Source organism: Lissotriton helveticus, chromosome 1_1, assembly GCF_964261635.1.
Source record: "Lissotriton helveticus chromosome 1_1, aLisHel1.1, whole genome shotgun sequence".
Lineage (NCBI taxonomy): Eukaryota > Metazoa > Chordata > Amphibia > Caudata > Salamandridae > Lissotriton > Lissotriton helveticus.
In genome coordinates, this window is record NC_136057.1 from 770,225,198 (window position 1) to 770,246,546 (window position 21,349).

The 21,349-nt window shown below is 44.7% G+C and overlaps 1 protein-coding gene across 4 annotated transcripts in view; it reads left to right on the forward strand.

The window, feature by feature from the left end:
- The window catches only part of CTTNBP2 (cortactin binding protein 2), a 671,065-nt gene that overhangs the window by 567,078 nt on the left and 82,638 nt on the right, over window positions 1–21,349 (forward strand). For all 4 annotated transcript variants that reach the window (XR_013606931.1, XM_078674334.1, XM_078674335.1 and 1 more), the window contains one exon: window positions 18,154–18,359. Coding sequence is in view for 3 of the 4 variants with exons in the window: in XM_078674334.1 (XP_078530460.1) it covers window positions 18,154–18,359 (206 nt within the window). In the remaining variant the exon portion in view is untranslated. The remainder of the gene's footprint in view (window positions 1–18,153; window positions 18,360–21,349) is intronic.

Sequence of the window (21,349 nt, forward strand, 5' to 3'; positions counted from 1 at the left end):
CGGGGAAATATGGGATATTGATAAAAAGATAAAGGAATCGGGGCAAGATGACCATTTTAATTAGGGACGCTCTGCCGGCCATGGAAAGCGGCAGGGTGAGCCAGCGATCCACGGAGGCAGTCAGTTTTGTGATAGCTACCCCATAATTGGCTCAAAGAGTCTCCTCCCTATCTCGGGAAACACGTATCCCCAGGTAGCGGAGATCTGTCCGGCACCACTCCAGTGGATAATCGAGGGGAAAATCACCCACCGCCTCGGTTAAAGGGAAAATCTGGGACTTGGACCAATTGATGTGTACATCCGACATCCCACCAAACATAATGAACTCCCTGAGTAAAGGATTAAGGCGTATCTCAGGGTGCTTAACATACAGGGTGATATCGTCAGCGTATAGTGACACATCAATTTGGCGTTGTAAGCAGTGAACCGCCCCCTCTCGATGTAGTTGCCGTAGGCGGCAGGCCAGCGGCTCAACAGCTATGGCAAATAATAAGGGCGACAGTGGACATCCCTGACGCGTGCCTCTGGTAATATCGATAGGCTGTGACAGATGACCATTGATTAGCACCCGTGCCGTAGGTCGGGTATAGAGCAAGCGAACCCAGGCCATGAACAAGGGCGGAAATCCCATGCTTGCCAAAACAGAAAACAGATAGGGCCACTCGACAGAGTCGAAGGCTTTAGTTGCGTCAAGAAAAATGGCTGCAACAGGTGTATCAGGGTGCACAGTGCGCAGGAGGGAGAACAGGGTGCGTAAGTTGTGCGACATGGAGCGGCCGGCCACGAATCCAGATTGATCAGGCAGCACAATTCTAGTCATTAGCAGTGAAAGCCGGGTAGCTAGAACTTTGGCAAGTATCTTCACATCGCAATTCAGGAGGGACAGAGGGCGATAAGAATTACAGGAGCTGGGATCTTTATCGGGTTTCAGTAGGGAGGTAATGACAACTTCGCGCATAGAGCAGGGCAGTACGCCTTCTTCGAGGGATTCTGAGTAAACTTCGCGCAGGACAGGGGCCATGATATCAATGTACGTTTTGTAAAATTCGGCAGGGATGCCGTCTAGGCCCGGGGCTTTACCTTTCTGAAGAGACATGATGGCGTCGCGGATCTCACCCAGCTCGAAGGGTGCAGCCAAAAAAGCCCTGTCCCCGTCGCTAAGCCAGCACAGCGCCACATCCTTCAGGTAATCAGCATAAGACGTTGCAGCCTCCGCAGTAGTAGTATATAGTGCAAGATAGTGTCTCGTAAAAGAACTAAGAATGTCATCCGATTGTCTGATGGTGGAACCATGTGCATCTGTAAGTTCAAATACGACATTGCGATCACGTGGGGGCTGAGTGAGTGCAGCTAATGCCTTCCCGGGCCTATCCCCTTCGCAATATTTTCGGGCCTGCCAATGTTTACCACGGAACTTAGATTCCCTAGCAGCCTCTTCCTCAAATTTCGACAGTGTTTCTCTAAAGGTAGCATGTAGTGCGGGGCTAGGTTCTACAACCATGCGACGTTCCAAAGTGCCTAGTTCTTTCTCTAATGTGCCAATAGTGCGTAGTATATCACGTAAAACCCCACAGCTCTTGGATATACAATATCCCCTAACGGTCACCTTGAATGCCTCCCAAATGTGTTCAACAGATTCCACTGATCCCTTATTTCGGGGGGAAAAAGCAGCTATCTCCTCCCCCAATTCAGTACGAAACAAAGTGTCTAGTAAGATGCGTGGGTGAAGTGTCCAATGAGGTCTCATGTTTTCCCACCCGGGGATACGAAGGTGGAGTACCACAGGGCTGTGATCAGAATACGTCCTGGGCAGGTGAGACACTCCCACTAGTTCCGCGGCAATCCCTCTAGTGATTAAAAAATAATCCAGCCGTGCCCACGTTCCTGTGTGCGAAGTGAAGTGGGTGCCCTCTCTCCTCAACGGGTGTAAGTGCCTCCAAGCATCCAAAAGTTCCCCCTCTGTGAGTACACCCTCCAGCGCCTCGTGAGCCCTAGGTTTATAGGAGCACACTCCATCGGTTCTATCTAAGCGAGGCACCAGGGCTAAGTTGAAGTCCCCACCCCAGATGACATGGCGGGAGCCCGCCGCTAGCACCCTGCCCCATACAGTGGTGAAAAAAGTGGGTGCATCTACATTCTGCGCATAAACCACAACAAACGTATAAGTGTCCCGACCTAGTCTACCCCACATCAGAGCGTATCGCCCCTCTTTGTCAGCATATTCCCCATATCTATGGAATGGTACAGCTCTGGCCACAAGAATAGCCACCCCCCTCGCATACGTGGAATAGGAGGAAAATATGCGGGCCCCAGCCCATTTACTAGCAAAGGTAACCCTATCTCGAGGTGGTAAATGGGTTTCCTGTAACATAACCACCTGAACATGATGTCTATCAAGATATGCAATGACATTGCGACATTTCCTAGCATCATTTAGCCCCCGAACATTCCAGGAAAAACAAGTCAAATGTGTATTATCAACTGGTATAGACATAGATCCGTCCATAGCAAGTATAGTAAGAGCAGCCAAGGTAATGACTGCGGGCCTGAAGTGCCCCATCGCCACGACCACGCCCACCATCTTAGAGCCTGCCAACATATTGCAAACATGTATAGCCTCAACGTGTAACAACCCTCCCCCCTCCCACCCCAGCATCCCAATCATGCCAGTAGCCATTGAGTCCCTCCCCACCCCCACCCCCCCATCCCAGCAATCCCAGCCCAAGAATTAACAAAACAGTCAATAACAGTTTCAAGGGGAGCACCCTGTGGGGGTACGACATAGAGTTCGCACAGCCACTCCTCGGTCCATAGCTCCAGTCTGTACCACCCTCGGTGGAGCCTGGGGCCAAGAGAGTGGGCCTTGGGTACATTACCACAGGTGTGTCAACGCCATGCGAGTCCAATGGTCGCAGTCATTGCAGTCATCTCGTTCTAGAGGATGGTCAATGTTCAATCAATGCTGGAAACACAGCTAGCGCAATCTGATGAGCAAATGTCATTCGGTCGGGTCAGGTGGCAACTCGTCGCGGTTCACATCCGCGGCAGCATCTCGCCCCTCATGCCTCGCTCTCCGGATTGTTTTCAGGAAGTCTTCTGCTTTCTGTGGGTTCGTGAAAAACCGTTGTTGAGCTTGATGTGTTATTCGCAGCTTCGCTGGATATAACAGAGCGTAGTCCACCTGCGCCTCTCGCAACTTTTTCTTCACGGGTAGGAATTTACGTCTTTCTTCCTGCACCATCGGTGTGAAATCCGGATACACGGAGAAGGTAACTCCGTTATATTGCAAATTACGCTGAGTGCGGGCTGCTCTCAGCGCGGTGTCCCGATCGCGATAATTTAACAGCTTGGCAATAATGGGCCGAGGAGGTAGTCCAGGTTTGGGCATCGGCGCCAGGGAACGGTGCGCCCGCTCCACAATGAATTGGGGGGGAAAAGGCATCATCTCCGATCGAGCCCTTGAGTAGCCTCTCCACATATAGCTCCATCCTGCCCGTGTCTGTAGATTCCGGAACATTTGTGATGCGTATATTGTTGCGGCAGCTGCGGGCTTCCAAATCTTCATTTTTGGCCGCTATGACCCGGAGCAAATTGTCCATCCGAGCTAGTTGCGTCGTGTGAGTCGCGGCGGTATCTTCGGTAGTAGAAATTCGTTGTTCCGCATCCGTCAGTCTCTCCTCATGGCGATCTACCTTGTGGACCAGTGCGTCCAGACGCGAAGTGACACCGTCCACCTTTTCGACCACCGTCGCAAACCCCTGCCGCATTTCCTGGAACAGGGCTTGAAGGTCAAGGTCCGCCGCAGGGGGTGTGGGGGCCGTCGGAGGCGTCCCACTGGGACCAGGGGCCTCAGGCACCGATTTCGCGCCTTTTTTGGGCCCATCAAAGCTCAGCTTCGCCTGACGACCATCGAGGCGCCCCATGATTGTAGCTGGGCGCAGTCTGTAGATATGCGGCGTCCGGAGGTTTGAAACAGGTTGCCAGGTAGTGTGATGGTCCAGTCAATTCTGGCAGTCCGCAGCTCGACAGTCACCGGGGAAAGACAGTATGAGGTAAGATAAAGGAAGGTGCCAGACCTTAGTCACTTCTCTCAATGCCAGGCAGGTGAGCGCAGGCGGAACAGTGGGTCAAGAGGGGAGGCGGCAAGCAAACAAGAGGTCCTCCGCAGCCCCAGCAGAGTCGGAGTAGGACGTTGTGTCCCGCCGGCGGAAAGGGCGCCAAAGAATCAATGCTGGAGAGGAGAGCAGCAAGTTCGCGGCCGTCGCCGCCAGACGGAGCACGCACACACCTCCCGTCAGCGGCAGGCAAGTTATGGTAGTGAAAGCTCAGGAAGGGGGCCCATATGGCGAGGGTTAGCACAGCGGGGGCGCCAGTGGCCAGTAATGCAGTCTGTGCGGGACTCGCGCGACTCACCGCGTCCGCCGCAGTCCACTACGTACTGGTCAGCCGGGATATAGGGCCCTCTGGTCATCCAGGGCACTCCGGGCGCTCCTCACTTCAGCAAGCACCGTAGAGCGAGGGCCGCCACCGCAGGCAGTACCCGCGAGCCCCAGCGCCCGCCGCTCCGCTGGGCAGGACGGAAAGGCACTCCAGTGATCCCGGCTCCGTCGCAGCTCACCGGCAGGTCAGGGCGGGGCAGTCACTCCAAGCGTCCGCCGATCGGCACGGCCTAGCCCCTCGTGGCGGACCTCGGTCTTGCGTAGTCCGCCGCCCCGGCGTTCTCACCCCGCCGGCTCCAGTGCAGGTGTCGGCCAATGCAAACAGGTCGATATCTCCGCTCACAGGGCTCGCACCGGCTCCAAATTTAGACCGAGTGTAGGAAACACTCGTCTCCAGACAGCCACGACAATTGTAGGCAAAGTCGACACCTTGAGGTACAGGATAAATACAGGATAAAGCACCAAGGCGCGGGAGCTACTCATTCAAGCAGCCATTCCGCTCATGCGCCCTCTAGCGCCCCCCATAATGTATCTATTCTTCGTCTAACTATGCATGCGAATAACTGCAAGAAATATTATGTTAGCAGAAAATGTAAATCAGTATTTTATGCAGCATGAAAATGTAGGTCTAAAATGTCAACTTAGCATGTTAAGGAAGAGTGCACATTTAATATACATGTTCAATTCCAAACACAAATAAATGTAAACTGTCTGTACATTAGGTTCACATTACACATGGCATACAGTAAAATCTTAAAGGTATGCATGTAAGTGGGCTAAGAACTGCATCTTAATGCAATATAAAAAATATTAGTACACACATTACATAAATCAATTTGTAATATAAATGACATTTTATAACGTGAAGATGGTTTCTACTTCAACATCCAAACAGTAAATATCATTTAATGTATTTAGGCACACATTACAATAATTGAATTGGATTCGGTTTTAGCGAGTATATATCTACTGAGTAAGGATAGTTTATTCACCAAGTCTTCAAAGAATACATTATTTCATACAGTTAAGGCACTCCATATAAGTAGATTTACTAATCATACAGTAAATGCACTCTAGTAATAAATGTCAAGTTCAACACACATTTTAATATTGTTGAACCACACATGAAAATGGGCTAAGTGCACGTTCATGTCACACATTTGTAACATGTACAGGTGTAATCACAATTGCGCTGCACAATAGATATGTATCTAAGCAAAACATTCACCATCCTGGAGGCTGTAAATATCCAAAGCATTCATTGCCTTAAAAGTTGTATGGCTTTACCCCTAACGTTCTCAAAGTAAGAACCATCTTTTATGTCATGTGAGGTGTGTAAGTGGCTGAAAAATGATATCATTCTAAGCACTGCAAAATGTTATCCCATTGGTACCTTTGACATTGCTATATACAGTAGGTAAATACAGGTCTGAAAATCACTAAAGAATTCACTATCTTGAGATTTACATAAGTGTACTCTTATACTGCCTGGGGACTAGTCCTCTCCTATCTCTAGATTGGTCTGTAGCTAACCAAGGCATTCATCATCTTGGGAGCTTCTTAGGTTTACCTGCAATGTGCCTGGGAACCAGCTATACAATCTATTGAGTAGGTCCATAAATATGCAAAGCTAAAATTTGGTTTCGTTTATCCTTTATCTCCTGAGGATAAACCAAATATCACAGAATAGGTGAGTAAATAAAGCATTTACTGCCCTGCAGGCTCTGTAGGCAACCCATTTAAAATAATTCCTGGAAATGGGCTGTATGTTATCTCAGGCTTGATGTGTAAATACCAAAGCATGTGCACTCCTAGCCATTGGTAGTGGGGGTCTTATTGTCTCTTTACCTCCTCTTTCTCTCTTCCCCTCCACCCTCCACCTTTTTTGTGAGTGTTTTCTGAAATACTTGATGGTTGATCCCACTGTTTTAGTATGTTGTCTAATGTAGGAATGATCTAGTCATCCAAGGAATATTGACTTAAGTCTCATGTGAATATATATTGGTTCATATTTCTAAGCAGTCTTCATTTAAGAGGGACAGTCCTCATTTTCAGGCCTACTATTTGTATTTATTTTCCTTGCTTAGCCATATTAAAAATGCTTTGTTCAGTTTGCATTTTAGTGTGAAACCAGTTCTTCATTATGACTCCATCTGTTCCTTTGTTCAACTATCTAATGTTGAGAGGCATACATTCCTATTTTTGGAGAATGGGTTGGTGAAATGTGGAACAGATTAAATATTAATATGTTCCTATTTCTTAATTTAATAAAATAAAGCACGCTATTTAGATGCCCTCGAGCTGAAACCCCGTTTTTATGGTTTTCTATTAGGTGTAACAATCACAACCCAATTTACACAACCCAAAATACCCAATTTAAAGCTACTTATTTTGCTTTTCCTAAAAAGATTCACAGTTCTGTTGCTCTTGCATACATTTAAATATGTGGTCTACAGATTCCATTAGCAGGTATATTTGCAAAGTAAGCCTTACTGTGTATTTACCATGTGACGTACATCGTGCACACAGTTCTCTACAAAAGCAGATTCCCCACTTTTTTCCTTTGGTACAAATGACCTGATACACAGCTCTGCGACAGATGATTTTGGCCGCAACTATTTTATGGGAATAGGAGCCTGTGAACCTCTGGTTACACAAATCGTTTTACCTAGTGCTTTAACCTTGTGAGCTACTATACTAGGATTGGAATATGAAATGTGCATAATATACCAGATCTTTGCAGAAGGTACATCATCAAAGTGAGCTTTCTTCTTAAGATCCATGTTTGCCCCTACAGATTGCAAACATTACTCTGGGCCTCAGAGCTCAGATATTGAGGTAGGTATGTCTACTGTAACCTGAAGATTACATGCAGATCACCGTGCTCAACTCACTGAGGCACCTCACTAGCATATTCTAGCCTTTTTCCCTACAGTACTTTAATCATTCAATGTTTCACTTAGGCTGGAAGATTACTCCTTGTTCTTTCTTTCAAGTAAATTAGATTCATGCCTGGACCCACAGGTGAAATCTTGCATTGGGCACTTCTACATTTGAAATGAATGATTTAATAGTTTGAGTTATTATTACACCAACTGCCTTATTAACCTGGAGAGGATGAAAGGACAAGTCGACTTATTTATGCTTTATACCTGTGAACCTGAAGATTATACAGATCTCTGCACCAGGTGCATTGACAAGTTGAGTAATTTGTGGAGTCTTCTGATGAGGGTATTGTCGAAGACAGTGTTGAAGGTCACTGAGGGGTCAAGCAGGATGAGGGCTTCTGTTCCTCCTCATCGAGGATCTTTCAGATGTTGCCAGTGGCCCGATAAGTACTGTTTCGGTTACTGATGTGGTTCCTTCTGAATCCTGATTGTGTATTGACTAGAACATGGTGAAGTTCGAGGTGGTTTGTGATTTGCTTGTTGATGGCCTTCTCAATCACTTTGGCTGGAAAAGGGAGCAGGGGGATAGGTTGTAAGTTGCTCAGTTGATTCAGGTCGGTTGTGGGCTTTAAGGAGAGGAAGTTGATTTCTGCAAGTTTCCATTCATCCATGAAAGGGGCGGACCTGATGAAGGTGTTGATGATGTGGGTCAGGGTGGTGCTGATTGGTGATGTTCCCAGGTTGTAGATGTGCTGGGGGCAGGGCTCCGTTTGAACCCCTGAGTGGATGGTCCGCCTTATTGCTGCTGTGTTGTTTCTGATGAAGGTTATCCATTCAGCCTGGTGGCTCTCTTGGTTAGTAGTGGGCAGATCAGCAATCAGTTCTCTGGTGTTGGGTTGGTGTGCAAAGTTGCAGTAGATGTTTGCAATTTTGTTGTGGAAGAAGTATATAGGTTGTCGCAGAGTTGTTAGGAGTCAGTAATGTTGTCCAAAGTGGCTGAGGGCGAGGTGAAACACTAGATGATTGAGAAGATCTCCTTGCAGCTGTTGGAGCTTCCTTTGATACCGCCCACTAGTGCTTTTTACTTGGTGTCTCTTATTTGCTGATGATAGGATCTGAGTGCAGCTTTGTAGGTAGTTCTGTTGGTGGTGTTGTGGCTGGCTCTCCATATCCTTTCTATCTGTTTGCAGTGTCATTTGGTGTCTCCCAGGTCTTCTGTGTACCAGCTGACCTGCTAGTTTGATCTACAATGCATATTGGATTTGATCGGTGTGAGGGAGTCAGCATAGTTTTTGATCCAGTTGTTGGTGTCCTTGTTGAGGTTTTCTGTGGTGCTTAGCTGGTCAATAAAGAGGCGCTGAGCCAGTCTACTTTCGTGATTTTGCCCCGGCTTCAGCTTGAAGTGCTGTACCTGATAGGGAAGTTGACTTGAGGTGTGTTGATTTGGAAGTGGATGATGGCATGTTTGATCCATGTGAGCTGTGTAGTGAAGTTGTATTTGATGCGGTCACTTGAGGTAAAGATGTGGTCCAGTGTGTGTGCTGTGGTTTGTATTAGTTTTGTAATGAGATGAGTGAATCCGATGTTGCTCAAGCTTTGGAGGAGGGCTGTGGAGCAGGGGTCGTTTCAGGCTTCCAGGTGAAAGTTGACATCACAGAGGAGAATATAGGATCTATTGTCGATGGTAAGCAGAGCAAATAAGTGGGTGATGAGTTTGGTAAAGTTGGCTCATGGTTCAGGTGGTAGATTAGCGAGGGTTCCATTTAAGGTAAATTTTTCGGAGATTTGCAGCTTGAAGTGCAGGTGTTCCATGAATTGGGTGGTGTTCTCTGTGGATGTTGTGCATTTGATGGATTCCTTGTATTCATCCTGGCTTGAGAAGGCGGTCCTGTCGAGTAATCTTGTAGCCCGCTGGGTTTGGCGAAGCAATATCGGGAGCCAATGAGGGGTTGAGCCAGTTCTCTGTGATGAAGCAGATGTCAGATGCATCGCTGCTTAGAAGGTCCCATATTTTAGATGTGTGTTTGCTAAGTGATCGTGTGTTGAGAAGCATGCATGCGAGTGGATGTTGATGTGCAGTTTTTCTGTAAACTGTGGTGTAGGGTGGGAGTGTAGGGGTTGTTGGTGCTTGTGTGGTGTGTGTGTTGGAAGGGGGGTGCTGAGGGTGTTCTTAGTATTTGCTTGTAGGGTCTGGATGGGTGGCTGCTGGATAACCAGCAGTGGGTGCAGGTGTAAGCTCCTACTGTGGGGTGCAGCATTTGGCGGAATGGTGTTCAGGGTCTTGCGACCTAAGGAGTGTTGCAGACCAGAGTTTCTGCCACTGTGTACGGTGCAGTGCGGCTTGCATTTGTGCCACCAGATGTGCGCGTCCCCTGCAGGTCTGTATTAAAGCTGTTATTTGGAAAGGTCCTTGGAGGGGGGGAGGAGTCAAAGATGCCATGATTTCATTTCCTGTGCTCATGGATGATGGGAAATGAAGTCCTCTTGATTGGTTTTCTTGGCTTCTTCTTTGAATGATGTTATTAATGGGGAAAACCAGTAATTTCACTTCCTGTCTAGATGAATGATAGGAAATTCAATGATGTCACCTATGCAGGTGGAAAATGGGAGATCTAGTGATGTCATTTCCTGTGCTGATGGCTGATGTGTGGTGGGAAATAAAGTCCTCTTGCTTGGGTTCTTATTTTAAAGACGTTTTTGGTGAGAAAAGCAGTAAAGTCACTTCCTGTCCAGGTGGTTCATGGAAAATTGGATGTCACTTCCTGTGCAATGGATAATGGGTGATCTAGTGAAATAACTCCTGGTACTAATGGGTGATGGGAAATTACATCTTCTTGCTTTGCTTCTTCTATTAAATATGGCTTTTGGCAGGAAATCTTGTAATGTCACTTCCCGTCCAGATGGCTGAATAGAAATTCAGTGATGTCACTTCATGTGCAGGTGAATGATGGGAGTTCCACTGATATCACTTCCTGTGATGATGGGTGGTGGGAAATCACAGCTTCTAACTTTCATTTTAAGTCTTGTCTACAAGACAGCCAAAGTTGTCTGGTTGCGCAGTTGTGGGCTTACCAAAACCTTACAGTGAGCTTAGAACCAATCCATTTATTCTCCTTCTCATTGGCTTAATTCTTATTCAATGGCTTTCCTCTTCTTCTGTCTGTTCCTCTCTTTGAGCATAGCCTCTATCATCCCTTTGATAGCATAGGGTGTATCCCTTCAGTCTTCCAATGTAGGGAACTTCTTTTTCCTTTTTATTTCAGCACCATGTAGGCATGCATGTGTTTTCTAGCTCTCCCCCTTTTGTGCTTCCTTCTACGGACCCTTGCATTTTGTGTTGCTCTTCCTCGTGGGCTGCCGTCTTTCTTGTCTGCTTCTCTCCCTGGACTCCTTGTTGCTCTCACCCTCCTGCACAGCATTGCACTTCCTCCACTACCCGACTTTCTTTTTAGGTCGAGCATTAGAGATCTGTTTTTTATACTTTAGTATATACTTATATGTGTATGTACTTTGTGGGCTCTGGAGATTAGCCCTAGGACTTTTCTGCTTCCGCTTAGGGTTTTTTTTTCTCATCAACTGCCTCTAATTAACTGTCTTGATAGAAAACGACCAGTAGAGGTCAGTAAAATACCAGAATTGCTTTCTGCTTGTTCAACTGCCTCTATTTAACTGTCTTGATAGAAAACGACCAGTAGAGGTCAGTAAAATACCAGAATTGCTTTCTGCTGAGGGACTTTATTTTTTAATTTTTCTGGCAACTGCCTCTATTTAACTCTCTTGATAGATAACGACCAGCAGAGGTCAATAAAATACCAGAATCACTTTAGCATTCTGTAGATTCCAGTCCATAGAAATTGTCTTCCACGAGCACCAGTAGACAATAATATTTTTTTCAAATCTTGTATTTTCAGTAATATGACCACCGAGGGCCCTGAATTTATATTAAAAACAGAGTTTTGGCATATACCATTTTCTGCTGAAAGGCAATATTTCTCTCAATGTGTTCCCATACCTGGCGTGTCACACAATTTGGTGCTTACTTTCCCTCCATGTTAAAGAACAGTAGATGTTTCAGCACCCAGGCTAATGTGCTGAATAGCTAAATACATATAAGGTCCCAAAGGTGAGACCGATTGCATTGCAAATGCTTGTTATTTTATGATGTTGCATAACCTCAGCAAATAGCATCAGCAAAGTCAATTTGTCCAAAAGATAAGAACTATTTCATTTACCAATGCTCATAATTTCTGTGCAGACAGCCTACCTATGTTGCAGTAGCCTCCTAAGATGAGTAAGGTGTGGGGCTCTCCCAAACCACAGTAACCTTCATTACATCACTGGTTGTAACTTAGGGCCTGATTTTAATTTTTGAAAAAAGGATAGTCCAGTGCAACAGCAATTGAGTATCCTGACGTCCAAGAATGCACTCCACCTGCCAAATTTAGATGCAGGTGGGCCTTGGTTTTATCCCTCCAGCTTACTACTCTCCTATTTCTGACATGCATTTCATCTTTTTGTGCACTTATTTGGAGGGCCCGGCAGCTGCCATTTGCTTCCATGTGCTCTGCTACATCAAAAGCACTTTCACACACAGCATTTTTTTTTAAAATTAAGCCTTCCAAGTTCAGTCCATCATCTTAGCTCAGTCATTAAACATTGATAATTGTACCTACAGAAAGGCACAACCGGAAACAGCTGGTGTCATCTAGCCTTTTATTTCTTAATTTATCTTTTTTGCTGATTCTGTGCATTTTGGCATAGAGCATTTTGATTCTTGCTGATCTTATATAGCCTCAGCTATTAGCATCACAAAGCCAACATGTCCAAAAGATGAGACCTATTCCCTTTGCCAATGCTTGTAATTTTCTTTGCATCCAACCTAGCTGGGCTGCAGTGGGTTCTTAAGATGTGTAAAGTGTGGTGCTCTCCCACACCACGACATCCTTCATTACACTACTGGTTGAACTTTAGGGCCTGATTTAATTCTTAGTGGTTAGGATACTCTGTTGTAATAGAGTATCCTGACCACCAAGAATGTTGTCCGCCTACCAACCTTAGATGCAGGTGGACCTTTGTTTAATTCCGGTGTAGACTAATCTGTGCCCACCCTGATTAAAGTGCTCTGATGCCTTTTGAAGTAAGTGTCATTTGAGTCAGACATAAAATTCCACCAAACTAATTTAGATGGGTTGAATTAGAGGTCAGTTTTCACTGCCCGTCATTGTCAGGAAATCCATGAAGGTAAAGGGGCATAGAAAACTGGTGAGTGTTCCCCTTGCTATGAAATAGAACGCCCAAGTAGAAGTTATGTTTTTTTTTCTTTCAAAAAGAAAATCCTGTTTCAGGGTTTATCTTTTTGGATAAAAAAAAAGTATAGTTTGGTGCAGGGCTCCATCATGTTGTAATTCTTTTAAAGAATTACAATTTTACTTAAGTAAGACCACCATTACTTTTTCTACAGTTGTTAGACGGTGGCCGGTTTCCTGAGAGATGCAGACAAATTGAGGCTTTCAATTAAGTGTTTTAGCTGTGATTCCATGTTGCCTAATCATTTTGCACAGTTCCTTTCTATCTTGCTTCTAAATTCAACTATTTGTTTTTAACATCATTTTAATTTTTTATTGGTATTGGTTTTTACTGGGCTTGTTTTATTGCTTCTATGTTTTTAATGTACCTGTATGTTTTATTTTCGTATGAACGGAATAGAAGGATTTTGACTTACTCACTGAAGTAAGAGAAGTTTCTAGATGCTTCCACCAAGTGCTTGGAATTTCCTGCCTCCTTGCCCTGGTCCCAGCTTGTCCAGGGTCACAAAAGACTAGTGTCAAACCCTTTGTGAGTGTGGTAGGTGACAACTCCCACCCTTCATTTAGTCAGATGGCCCATTCTGCCAACACCTATTCCTCTTTGTCTCACTGTCTGGAAGTAAGGCATGAAGACCAACTGCCAGGTACACCTAGTCATGTGACCCAGGAAGGATATAGTAGGCACAAAATGTTTAGGGCAAGAAAATGCCTAACCAAAATCCTTTCCACAAGGCCATTTGAGGTAGGAAAATATAATCCTACCTTCAAATGCTTGATGTGGACACAACCAATACAATCTTTTATAAGAGGTGATGTAAAGTGGGTTCCACTGTCTGTAACCAATTGTCTTGAGGGATCCTAAATCTCTAAACATTTTGCAAGCATTTAATAACATTAGTGGTAGATGCTGTGGAAACGAAGTAGTCAAAAGGGCCAGCAAAATCCAGAGCTACTTTGGACCAGACATCATCGAGCAGCGGAACTATGTGAAGTAGAGTGCGATGAGTTGCCTAATGCTTGTCAGACAGCAAGCATATATTACACTTGGAAACCCACGTAGAGACTTGAGAGTCCGTAGAAGGCCACCAAAAGAACTGGTTCAAATTTTTATGAGTGCCACCCACACCTAAATGATCTTGATGTGCAGGTTCAATCGTCTTTTCTCTCAAGGACGATGGTGGTATGCAAACATCATTTTTGATTAGGACTCCGTTAACCAGTGAGAGTTCCCCTTCAACTTGAGCAAAAGGCTTCAGATAAAACAAGGGATCCTTTTTTAGGCCAACCTTTAACTGAATAGAGGATTTCATCTTTGCTCAGAGCATTCATCCAGTCATTAAAGGAAACCACACATCATTCAATGTGGCCACTACTCTCTTCACATCATACTTTTCATCACTTACATTAATGCTTTTTAAGGGCAATCTGGGCAGACAGTCAGCCCTCATGTTTTTTTCCTTCCGGAATGTAATTGATGGTAAAGCTATACTCCTGTAGGCGTGATAACAACCTTACCAGTCTGGCAGAAGCCTTGCCAGTTCTGCTGCCATTAAGCATGTGAAGTAACAGTTTTTGGTCAGTGTAAAGATAAAAATATGAGCCCCAATGGAAATTTAAAAAAATGTCAGTAACCAAGGAGCAAGCTAACACCTCCCTCTCGATCATGCTGTAATGTGTCTCTGCCTGAAGCAATGGTACATTCACTCCCTTGTACTACTTGGGACAACACCACACCCAAACCACACTGACTGACATCAACCATGAGTATACACTTGCAACCAGAATTGTAAGACGACAGAGCTGCAGGCTTCACAATAAGATCCTTGTTTTGAAACGCTTGAGCAGTCGTATCATCTCAAACAAACCTTTGACCTTTTAGCAATCGCTTACGCAAGGGTTGAATCACAAATACATATCCTTGTATGAATTTAGAGTAGTAATCGCTCATCCAAAGGAGAGATTCTTTATCCTTGGGTGGAGGCACCTCACTGATATCTTGTACTAACGCAACATTTGATTTGATGCCGTCTACAGAAATGTGATGTCCCGGATAGTCTAGCTGCACTAAAAAGTGACATTTGTCTATTTTGAGAGCAATGCCAGCTTCCTTGAAAACATCTAAGACTCTGGAGGAAATCACATTGTTTTCCTGAACAGTTTCTGCAAAAATCACATCATCATCTTGTTAGGCCTGTGTGCCACCTACGCCCGGCAGAACCGTAAAGCGCAGTGTGTAAAATCAGTGCAGACAATAAATGAACGTGAAAATATGCCCAATTAAAGATGGCCGGCACTCAGACATGTGATTACATTACTTGAGCATGCGTTACTCAACATGGCCAAATCAGAATTTGAGTGTGAGCAAGTGCTCATGGGTGCGCCATGCTCCATTGTCTAGGTGCATGGGCAGCAGCGTCTGAAGAAACCGGGCAAGGAAGGGTGCACCTGGAGGCCAAAGTTAAGCAAAGAGGACAATACCATACAATTTTGTAGAAGAAACAATGAAATACGGTTCCTGTGGAGAAGGGGAGCTGCTCAATCCGGCACAGGTAAAAAGTCACGTGACCGGGGAAAAGCCTGAAACTAATGAAAATCGGCACTGACAGCAAGCTCCTGGTTCAACTCATCGCCAAATGTGGTGAGCGCGGTGGTACAACAATGGCAAGTCTGAGGTGGCAGGTGCATTGAAGAAAGTTACTTTATTCCAAGACAAGGAGCCTATGTCCTGTTGGTCCCTTCTCCAGTGTTTCTCAACTCCAACTAATAGAGTTGGAGATCGCAACCATGGAGAAAGAACTTGGAAGCATGGGTTCAGGGCAAATACATGCATCTAATTGTATGTCATAACATTCAGACACGAGCCCCTAATGCGAGCCCGTAGTTAGGTAGAGAAAAGACTGGTAAGTATCACACTACACAGACCTCCCAGATTTTCCACATCCCAGGTGTAGATAATTAGTGGTCTCACCAGTGGCAGCTAAACTATGCATTCTGGGTTATTGGAGGGGTCGGACAACCCCAAAAATGGTTGAATGGTCACCAGAGCTGTCTCATACTGTATCTTGACCAAAGATAATCAACAAAATAAATGACCAATTGGCTGTTTAGGACCAGATCTGACTTCCCTTCTTGGAGAACACAAACAGTCAACATGTCTCTATTCAGCTCACAAATCCTGCGATATCACCTGTAATTGGGCCAATTTAGGATGCATATGGGTCACTTACGTTTAAACCTTCAGATGGTGAAGTCCAACATGCGGACAGGCTTGATTTATGCCAAAAGTATGATACACACCACATCTTTTGTACGTAACATGACTGTGGATAAACCTGCTGGTATTGGCACCTCCTCATCCATCGATATGACCTCCTCGTCCATAGATATGTTAGTGACCAGACAACCGCTTATAAATACCTGCTGTGTTTAGCGAGTATGAAGCTTATCCCTAACATGCTGATGATGCACACCAAATGTACCTCACAAGGCCCATTTCTAATATTCCAATGCCCCTCCTACATACCCCATTACACTAGCATGTGTATGGGGTATTTTAGTACACTGTATTAAACAATGCTCAGTGCTCGAGCTCTAAAGTTTTGGCCTGGTTCTTTGCTGGCGTTTAACTATGAACATGAGATCTTAATGACTGGAGTAGAGCATCTACTTTTTACCCACAGTTTGCCTTTTCTGATGTGTTTCAGCAAGACAGCAGGCCTTTTCCATCAATGCACCCAGGATCTGGAACATCATAATTGTATCCATCAGGACCACCCTAACACTAATTTAGGAAAGAGTTTATGACTTGCCGCTTTAAAAATAAAAAAGGAAACCCAGAAGTTCTTTCCAATGTGGAGTCAATGATTTCAAGGTGCTGACACTAAAATAGGGATGTAGGGTTGCTGTTTATAGCGAGCTCCTTGATATGAAATACCAGTATTTGTAAAGCGCACAGCTACCTCCGAAGTGGTGTCCCGGTACTGTGGGCACTCTGGAAGATTAAGCAAGCTATTGCCCAGAGTCACATGGTACTGGGCTAACCTGCCGCCGGCACCGGAGATCGAACCGTGAACTCTGTAGTCTGTAGTCAGGCACCCTAGCTGCGCCACACCTCTTCCGCAATATGCCACGGTACCGCGATGTTTGAAGGGGCTTCTCAATCTGTGGTTGTGTGTATGGTCGTATCTCAATAAGATGTCGGTATTGCTATTTTTCTACACTACAAATTACAGGAATTGCTGTTAACAACCTTAACAGTCATCAGTTCATCGGCCACAGCAAAATGTTGATGAATGTACTGCAAATTGTACCAGCATGCAAAGGTCTAGTCTGCCCCCATAACTTTGAGGCATAGCATCAGTCCTGAAGGGCTTTTAGCCCTATGAAGGGCTATAACTTGCTCTTTTTGTGGCCTCCTAATTTGATGGAAGCCCAGGAAGTTTGGGTCTATCCTTTGTGGCAAGAGAAACAGAGCAATTACACTTATTAAGCCCATAACTCTCAACCCACCTCCATTTGCCACTTCTAGTCTATGAGCCACGTTTAGTGTGATTATGGGTTCAAAGTAAGACCAGCACAGTACTATATAACAGCATGCATTCAGAGCACATTTGTTAGGGAAATACAGGCATTGTCATGGATTATAAATCAGCACAGAAAAGAGTGATGAACAGTTTAGCTGGTGGCATTTTTTCTTTTTTTCTTTTAATTTATCATCTTTATTCTTGTTAAATACGTGTGCATGTTTTATTACTGTTGGGTAATTGGCTGAATACAAAACTGAGTCTGTAGGCAAATGAATGGATGTACGAGCCCAGAATGCATGGTTGAGTGCCTAAACTCATCGGTAACTGAAAAGGCACTTTCAGTCATACACCTGACCAGTTGGCATTGTATTTGTTTTTAAATTTAAAGAGTACCTAATTCACTTTGGGTTAAAGCTCTTTATGATTATACATATAGGATGGGAATATATGTTCTGTCACTGGCTGTTGATTGACCATATTTACCACTTAATATGACTACATTATATGCAATGGTTTCTTTTTTACTCTGGTCGAATGAGTTTTTTATGCAATATATTTAAGGGTGAATCAAAATGCTGCAAGTATGTGACAGGAATAATGAATTACAATGATGTCCCTCACACCATATCTTACAGAAAAGCTTTTATTAAAAATATACTTGAACATTCGGTGCCTTAACATATTTCTGAATTCCTTAAAAGTGGCTTTTTTTTAGTTTCTGTCCCAGTAAAGCATTCCACCGTGAAATGGCCTTTTATGTTTTGCCCATGCCTGAATGTGTACGTCATTCTTATCTGTGATTATTTACAATGAAATGTTAGCCTCGCTACCTGGTTCTTGATTTTACCCTGAACCTAGTCACAATATAGTCGTGGTGGATGCAGCTTTCATTGTTGGGAAACATGTTAAAGAAATGTTGCAGGTCCAAAACCTAATTTAATCATTATCAGTGTATACTATTCAGTTGTTTATCATGATCCATTTATGCCTGCAGTTGGATGTCAAAGCTGTGGAATGCTATCATTGCTCCAAGAGTCCAAGAAGCAATTTTCTCCAGGGCATCGGTGAAGAGACACTCCCCAGGTGGTCACAGAGTCAGCAGAAAACCTCCAAGCCAAGGACAGCAGGCTGTAGTAAGAGCTGCACTCAGTATCTTGCTGAATAAAGCTGTTCTACATGGCTGCCCTCTCCCCAGAGCAGGTAACACACCTATTGGTAATGTTAATTTAACAACAAAATAAAAAGCGTCAAAGACAACTATTGCACTTTGTTTCTAATGCAGCAGAAAGACCTACCATTAAATGGTCATGAGCATGTAGTATTTCTGTCAAACAAATCAGGTTTGTTTCGCAAAGCCTGTATTTCAGTTGGAGTCAGATGGCTGACTGTGTCAAAAGCAGTGGATGTCTCCACAAGTCATAGGGCAGCAACTTCATTTCTGCCAACTGATCGTCTGGTCATCCCAGAAGCCAATCAGAGCTGATTCAGGTCCTCTGTCCAGGTGGATTAAAGTTTGGTAGTCCGAGAGTAGGCTGTTTACTCCTATAAAGTTGGAGACCTGAAGGGCGGCCTCTCTTTAAACTGGCTTTCGTAGGAATGATCCATTGGTGATCAGTCAGTGACTGGCCGGGTCAGATGAACTGAGGTTCTTCTTGTGATCAACTTTATGTATGAGGTCATAGAGGAAGATGCCGCAGGTTAGAGACGTGTTCATGATCGTTCTTGATGAGATAGTGAGGAGAAGGATTTTCACGAAAGGTGAGATGGTCAGTAATAAACTGGGGAGCTCACCTGGAGCATTTCTTTTTTTTTTATTTCTTTTTTTTATTTTTTCAAATACCTTTATTGAGAAAAATCAGGGCAGACACAGTACATCGTGTGATATCGCAGTGCAAATATACAAAAACAAAAAGCAGGCCTATCATTGTATTACAAATAGGTGCCAACTGTCGGCACTTTTAAGCAATCACAAGGGTAATATCACAGCTCCACTTCAACAAGGTCCCTCCCTTGTGGGGAAACAAAACGGGACAGTAACAGCAGTGAGGGGCGGAGGGAAGGAGGGTGGGAGCGCACATGGCAGGGGGGGAGGCAGTCACTGACCAGCGTAGGTGGCCGCCGCGGACCCAGGGCCAGCAGGGAACGCGGAAGAGGTAGTGCCACTGGAGCGGGGCCTCAGAGAAGGTAGGTGACCAGAGGGCCCCAGATGTCAAAAGGTCTGGACCTAGCAGGCATTAAATACCAGAACTCCGATAGGAGAGTCTGGCACCGAGAGGCGTCCTCCAGCCAACTCTCAACCTTGGGAGCAGGGCGGCGACCCCAACACATGGCCACCATACGCCTAGCAAGGACCAGCAGCATCGCGATCAGATGGCGAGAGACGTCAGGGCAGAATTTGCCAAAACCGAGAAGGCACAGAGGTGGATCCGGGTGCACCGTCGCCCCAGTAATATCAGAAATTGCAGAACACACTGCCTGCCAGAACTCCGAGACCCTAGGACAAAGCCTACCTGGAGCATTTCTTTGAATTCAGTGGTGATACATTGTTTGAAGTTAGCCAGTTTCGGTTGTGTGCAGGCGAACACTGTCTTGCTGTTTGTGATTTGGAGAGGGAGGTTGCTGGATGACTACCTTACAAGTTTGTAATCCAGGGTCTTCGCTCTTGTTATGTGGTGGTCTATGATGGAGGGCACAGAAACCCGAGAATTTATGTAAATTTATGGCAGCGCATTATGGAATATGGACATATGATGTTGTCCATTGGCTGGGTGTTTATATTGGAGATCCGCTGCGAAAAAACTCAAATAATGTTACCCTTTTTCCTGTACATTTTAGCTCATGGTGTAATTGGAAGCATCATTTTCCATTTGGTTTCTACAATGTCCTAATCTTCAGTCATCTGTCTCTTATACAAATGGTTAGATTTTCCTTGGGAATGGGGGCCAGTGGTTTGAGGATAAGGGGCTTTTAAGAGTATCGGTCTGTCAAAGCCTTCACATACCCAGTGGTAGAGTTACTTCAACTCTGTTATGAGATTTTGGGGGATGGAGGTATCTAGGTGAGAGTCATGTGTGAAGAGTATGAGCTTGTTTCATTGTTTATAGGTAACATTGTTGGTTTGTGATGTTTTAATAGTGGTTCTAGTGGCAGGCTTACCTTCAATGACATGAAATAGTGGTTGCTGCTAAAAATGGGGAGATTTCCTGTTATTATGTTGTGTTTTGGTGATAACAAATTAGTATTCTGCATGGGTCCAGCTGAGTGGTTTGACCTGGGAACTTTCTGACATGAGTTGAAAGCCTCTAGATTTGTCAGGACGGTTATTGTTTGAGGGAAGTTGGATTGGTCAAACAGATGTTCAGGCTTCCCAAAGTACAGAGATTGTTTTGGTGCATAGTGATTTTGGTGGTGGCATCAAGAAGAGCATCTGAGAGAGCTATTATTCAGACTAGTCTTGCATATCAGCATAAAAGAGAGTGTGCTGGTTGGGCAAGTGGGTGAGGTGTTAAGAAGTGATTCACATTCTGCAGCAGCAAACTTTTGGAAGCTTGTGGTCTTTAAGAAATTCTAAAAAAAAACAAATGTTTGTATGCATGCCACAAAGGCATCTCTGATAAAGTGGTCTGGTGTTTGATTCATATGTGTGTGTTGAAGGTGGTTGCATACTCAGTATACTTTATTAATATTAACTTTGAGTGTTGTGGTGACTGCATAGAGAGGAGTGATACATCTGTGACAGAGGTTGGCTCAAGCAGTGCAAAGCGTGTGGTGTTCATAGTAACACATTGCCATTGTGTCGGACTCTGATATTGCTTTCAGTGCAATGCAAGCAAAACAGTATGTACAGATGTAGGATGGGTGATTCTCGGTTGGATGGACATGTGTTCAAGGAATGAGAATCTTATAAGAAAGGGATAATTGCATTTTTTTAGTGAATCCTGTGGATTGGTATTTGTTGCTTTGTTGATTACAAAGATAAACAGTGGGCACATGCGGGAGAGGTGAGGTGCATGCGTTTGTTTAGTAGTATATTTAGGAGTGTATAAATGTAGTTAGGACATTTAAGATTGTGGCACAGCAGGGGTAAGATTGAAGGGGGGTTATGGGTAGGCACCGGGAATTGCTGCAGTGGAAAGTAAGAGTAAAGGAGGATGCAAGAGATTGGATTGTTACAGCATGTAATGCTGGCC